Source organism: Sinocyclocheilus rhinocerous, unplaced genomic scaffold (genome assembly GCF_001515625.1).
Source record: "Sinocyclocheilus rhinocerous isolate Xijiao unplaced genomic scaffold, SAMN03320098_v1.1 scaffold281, whole genome shotgun sequence".
Lineage (NCBI taxonomy): Eukaryota > Metazoa > Chordata > Actinopteri > Cypriniformes > Cyprinidae > Sinocyclocheilus > Sinocyclocheilus rhinocerous.
The window spans coordinates 36,362-42,822 of NW_015623191.1; the positions used below are offsets into that span (position 1 = coordinate 36,362).

Here is a 6,461-nt window from a genome sequence, read left to right on the forward strand (position 1 = left end):
TTGCTGTAGTATTGTTGCTGCCGCCGCCATGTTGTGAAGGCGCTGTGTGATTCGAAGCGAAACTACTTTGTTTGGTCTTCCAAAAGAGGACGATATCTGCTTCGTCATGCCTAGAGCTGATCCGTGCTGGTCGCTGAGGAAATATATGTTTCTAATAAATGCTGTTCGTTTGAACTGTCTGTTCATCAAAGAATCCTGAAAAATAAAATGCATCACGGTTTCCACAAAAATATTGAGCAGCACGACTGTTTTCAACATTGATAATAATTAGAAATGTTTCTTGAGCAGCAAATCAGCACATTATACTGATTTCTGAAGATCATGTGACACTGAAGACTGGAGTAATGATGCTGAAAATACAGCTTTGATCACAGAAATAAATTAAATTTTTACAGATATTCACATAGAAAACAAAGATTGTTTACCAGGTTTTAGTCACTATATCATTCCTAGTTATAGGTGTTATTTAATAGCTTTTATGACACTACTATTTCTCTAAAATGAAGAAAAGAGTCATAATGAGTAGATGTGACTAAACTCTTGTGAATATTAATGACAGAAGCACAGGACTGAAGTGACTTACCATACTTCTTGCGGATTTCATCATGTTTCCCCTTCCTCTCCGCCTTCCTGCAACAGACAGTAACCAGAGATGAGTGACGGCTTTTTACAGACTGGACGGGATTATATAGATTTTTGAAACAAAATATTGAATTTCTGTGCCATTTGCATCATTTGAGCTGTATTTTTTTGCAGAGACTTGGAAGAAACTAGGTAAATTAGACTGATGGACAGATTATGTGACCATGCATGAAATAATACAATGATTGAGCGACTGTTTATAATTATAGTGTTTATATTTTGTTAATATTATTCATGTTGAAAAAAGAGTGAAAAATATATCTTGCATTTCTGATTTTTATCTCACAATTCAGATTTTTTTTCATAGTTTTGCATTTACAGCTCATAATTCTGACTTTTTTCCCACAAATCTGACTGTGACGAGTGGGGTGGGGCCGAGAGCCGTGGGAACAGAGCGAGGCCGGTGGAGTATCCGCCTCCTTCTTCCCGACCTACGAACGGTGTTACACTGACTTTTTTCTCACAATTCTGACTTTTTTCTCACAAATCTGAATTTTTTCTTAGATCTTTGTGTTTACATCTCGCAATTCTGACTTTTTCTCACAATTCTGACTTTTTTCGTGGAGTTTTGCATTTACATCTCGCAATTCTGACTTTTTCTCATAATTCTGACTTTTTCGTAGAGTTTTGCGTTTACATCTTGCAATTCTGACTTTTTTCTCATAATTCTGACTTTTTCGTAGAGTTTTGCGTTTACATCTCACAATTCTGACTTTTTTCGTAGAGTTTTGCGTTTACATCTCGCAATTCTGACTATTTTCGTAGAGTTTTGCGTTTGCATCTCGCAATTCTGAGTATTTTCGTAGAGTTTTACATTTACATCTCGCAATTCTGACTTTTTTCATAGTTTTGCATTTACATCTCGCAATTCTGACTTTTTCTAAGAGTTTTGCGCTTACATCTCGCAATTCTGACTTTTTCGAAGAGTTTTGTTTTTACATCTCACAATTCTGACTATTTTCGAAGAGTTTTGCGTTTACATCACACAATTCTGACTAATTTCGTGGAGTTTTGTTTTTACATCTCACAATTCTGACTATTTTCGAAGAGTTTTGCGTTTACATCTCACAATTCTGACTATTTTCGTAGAGTTTTGCGTTTACATCTCACAATTCTGACTATTTTCATAGAATTTTACATTTACATCTCGTATTTTTGTAGAATTTTACATTTACATCTCGCAATTCTGACTATTTTCGTAGAGTTTTGCATTTACATCTCGCAATTCTGACTATTTTCGTAGAGTTTTGTGTTTACATCTCACAATTCTGACTATTTTCGTAGAGTTTTGCGTTTACATCTCGCAATTCTGACTATTTTCGTAGAGTTTTGCATTTACATCTCACAATTCTGACTATTTTCGTAGAGTTTTGCATTTACATCTCACAATTCTGACTATTTTCGTAGAGTTTTGCGTTTACATCTCACAATTCTGATTTTTTTCGTAGAATTTTACATTTACATCTCACAATTCTGACTATTTTCGTAGAGTTTTGCTTTTTATATCTTGCATTTCTGATTTTTTTTCTCAGAATTCTAATGTTTTGCCCAATACAAATTCTGAATCCTGTAAAACCAGTACAAGAAGAACAAATCAAACTCATAGCCTGGTTTCAATTTCCGGAACCAAAGCTGCTCAACTGAAAACTGGCCAAGTCCTGAAGAGCAGCACATGGGCGGCAGTAGATGATTCACAGTGAGTTCATGTCTTTGTTTAAGGCCCTCCATTCCTTCACAGGCTCGTCGTAAATACGAGCAGCAGTGTTTTATGGGTGTGTGACATACGAGCGGCGCTGAACGACACCAATCGCTCGCCGTGCATCATTCATCCTCTCTACAGCACACAATGAAGATGGGCCGAGCCTCCAGACGAACTGCGGCCGCTTCATACCAAATAAATCAGCCGGAGCTTTATGAGCAGCTGATCTGTGAACAATCACTGGAGCTGTTAGCCATCTGTTGCTGCTTCCACAATCCTGAACAAAGCAGCACAACAATAACTCCACCGGCTAGTGTTTTACACGTGTATCTGTTACAGATCAGGTTTCTGCATTAAACTGGAATGCTAAACGCTTAGATCACCAGCGAATAAAACTAATCTTTATTAGAAGACTAAGTTTCACTAATGTTCAAAAGTTTGGGGTCGGCAAGATTTTGAATGCTTTTGAAAGTCTCTTCTGCTCACCAATGCTGCATTTTTTGGATCAAAAATACTATAAAATTGTGAAATATTATTACAATTTAGAATAGCTGCTTTCTATGTGAATATCTGTTAAACTGTAATTTATTCCTGTGATCAAAGCTGTATTTTCAGCATCATTACTCCAGTCTTCAGTGTCACATGATCTTCAGAAATCATTCTAATATGCTGATTTGCTGCTCAACAAACATTTCTGATTATTATCAATGTTGAAAACAGTTGTGCTGCACAATATTTCTGTGGAAACTGTGATGCATTTTATTTTTCAGGATTCACAGATGAATAGAAAGTTCAGAAGAACAGCATTTATTTGAAATAGAAATCTTATTATAAATGTCTATAACTGTCACTTTTGATCAATTCAATAAATCCTTGAGGAATAAAAAAAATATATATATTTTTAAATTTAACGAAATCTTACTGACCCCAAACTTTTGAATGGAAGTGTATATTTAAACAGCATATAAAGGTACAATTTACACAATCAACATGAAACACCAGTCGCAACTCATTTTACTTACTCATATGACACATTTTTGAGTGCAAAGGATATTAAAAGAGAAAAATAATGTACGTTTAATATTAATAATATTAACTGATGCAACTTTTGATTGTAAAAATGTATTAGTTAATGTTGGATTTAAAATTAACTATGTTTAATAAATGTTTTAAAAGTATTTATCATTGTTAGCTCATGTTAACTAACTAAATTTAAAATAAATTACAGAAATAAAAAACAGAAAATATATAAAAACTAATTAAAAATATTAATAAATAATATATAGACATAATAAAGATGACAAAAAATACTATAAATAAATTATATATTTTCTGTTTTTGTAAATAAAAACTGAAAATATAAAAAAAAACTAATTCAAAATCTTAATAAATAATATATAGACATAATAAAGATGACAAAAAAATACTAAAACTAAATAAAAAATAAAAACAGAAAATATATAAAAACTAATTCAAAACATTTATAAATAATATATAGACAATAAAGATAACAAAAAATACAAAAACTAAATTTAAAATAAAAACTGAAAATATATAAAAACTAATTCAAAACATTAATAAATAATTTATAGACATAATAAAGTTAATTAATAATAATATTAACAGATATTTTACTTTTGATTTTAATAATGAATAAGTAAATGTTGACATTAAAATGAACTAAGATGAATAAATGCTATAATAAAATATTTTTAATTATTAGTTCGTTAACTAATGCAGTTAACTAATGTTAACAAAGGGTACCTTATTGTAAAGTGTTACGAAACTATCATAGAACTAACCACTGCTAACAAACCCTGTTTCTGTGTCAATATTTCAATTCTTCTTAAACAAAAAAAAATATCCATTTACTAAATATTCTCTCCATATATGTTCAAGGACATCAGAATGCACTGTGCTCATCATTCAACACGATACGCACTATAGAAGCCCATCAGGCTGTTCTTTGTTGTGACAGACGTAAAATACTGAACATAAGCACATTCGTATATCAGATGCATCGCACGCGATCGGCCGAGACCCTGCAAAGATATCTGATCTCGGTTTATCTGAGTTCAAAAGGAGATTCCTGCTCCCCCTCGAGTGTCTGACACAGAAGTGACCTTGTTAGTGCAGCACAGCTGCTGAAAGCCCTACAGACATATTTACACGCAACACATGTAATCATGAAAGCACTGAGACACTCATTACGTGACCAAATCCGCTTCAGATCAACAGGTGCTTGACAAAAACCTTCAACTGTGACACGACGGGATTAAATGCAACCAAACCTCACAATGAAAAACTTGCGACATGCACAAAGTATTTGCAGTATTAAAGGAATGGTTTAGCCAAAAATTTAAATCTGCTTATAATTTACATCTGAGATCAGGATGAGTTTGTTTCTTCATCAGATTTGGAGAAATGTAGCATTGCATCACTTGCTCTGCAGTGAATGGGTGCCGTCAGAACGAGAGCTGATAAAAACATCACAATAATCCACAGTATTTCTCCAAATCTGATGAAAAAACAAACTCATCCTGATCTCAGATGACCTGAAGGTGAGGATATTTTCAGCTAATGTTCATTTTTGGGTGAACTATTCCTTTAACATTTACTATTAAATTGACAAAAAAACCTAATCTACAGCAGGTTTGAACTCACATGCTGATCTGAGATGTGAGATTTACGTACCGCTCATCTGATCGCTGTCTGATCTCCTCTCTTCTCCGGGCAAACTGCTCATCCTCACGGTCAAAACTGAAAATATAAAAATGAAAGCTAATTCAGAATATTACTGAATACTATATTAGTACATTAACAATGAGTTCCAGTGGTTCACAGTATATTCATGCCATGTCGGAATTACAAGTTTACAAAAATTTAATTTAAGAAATCCCAGACTTCACGTGACATCAAACTGGCAGCTATTTATCAGAGAAAACATAGGGTTGGGTTAATATTTTGATTAATTATCTGCACATGGATTTATTTCGGGTGTATGAACACCGTCACTAGAAAAAATCATTTCTGAGTCCAAGAACATGAACAACCAGTAAAAAAAACCTGATAATTACAGTAATTCTGTGACCTTTACATCACCGCTGAAACGGAAACACAGAAACTCCAGCTACATGAACTCCCCTTCACTCATAAAAACATAATTCACTCAGAACGAGAACAAAGAGTGAAACTACGATCTGTAGTCGAGCTGTAAAACAACAGGCGTTCTATACATCACAGAACAAAGGATCGTCACATGAAGCTGAATAAGCATTCATAAGAGATAGAAGAAGTGCTTCTGCTTCTGTAAGCAAAGCACGTCTGCGTTTACATCATGAGACGCTGATTGACACGTGAAGACCTGACAAATGAAATCATCTCTGATTGACAGACAGACGTGTCCTTTACAATGATCTCTTTGGGGAAAAACGCCAATTCTTGCGCTATTCTTAATCTAGTTACTGTAATAATATTACATTTTGCAGTAACCAGTAGTGTAACTAATTACTAATAAGATTTCAGTAATAATTAGGGCTGGGTTTTGACACAAATTTCACGATTCGATTCTCATTCACAAGCTTGCGATTCGATTACCAATTAATCGATTATTTTGGATATATATCAGGTACAGTGCATGCCAAATTTTCAAGGAAAAAAAAATCTCTCAACTAATGCTGTAAAAATATACACGAGAGTCAGTTGGTAATGCATTACTATAATATTGAAGGTTAAAATTGACTGATTTGTTCAAATTACACAATAAAATTAAATTTAAAATTATTGAAGTTTTTAAAATAATAAAGTTACAATTACATAATATTTCTACTCGTTTTTGTTTTTTTTTAATATAAACATAACGGTGGCTGCCATAAAAACTTGATGGATTTATTCAAACATCAATTAAACATTGAAGAACAGTAAAATGTATAATGAATATGTTATATAGTGCATATATTTAGCAAAATGCCCCTCTCTACAGTTTATTTTTCTATCTGACTGAGTTTATGGTCACCGAATATGTTTTTTTCTGAGGTGACATTACGTGACATTGCTTACAAGCCATTATATTGACATCTTTGCGCGGCTGAAACACTGATTGAGCGATTACATGAGACAG

General features: G+C 33.2%; 1 protein-coding gene across 1 annotated transcript in view; it reads right to left on the reverse strand.

Moving 5' to 3' along the window:
• LOC107737668 (pituitary tumor-transforming gene 1 protein-interacting protein) overlaps window positions 1-6,461 on the reverse strand; it is a 17,789-nt gene that overhangs the window by 4,979 nt on the left and 6,349 nt on the right. Inside the window, exons 5-6 of the mRNA XM_016549289.1 lie at window positions 5,036-5,101; window positions 584-630 (exon numbers count right to left, since the gene is read on the reverse strand). Of these exons, the coding sequence (XP_016404775.1) occupies window positions 584-630; window positions 5,036-5,101 (113 nt within the window). The remainder of the gene's footprint in view (window positions 1-583; window positions 631-5,035; window positions 5,102-6,461) is intronic.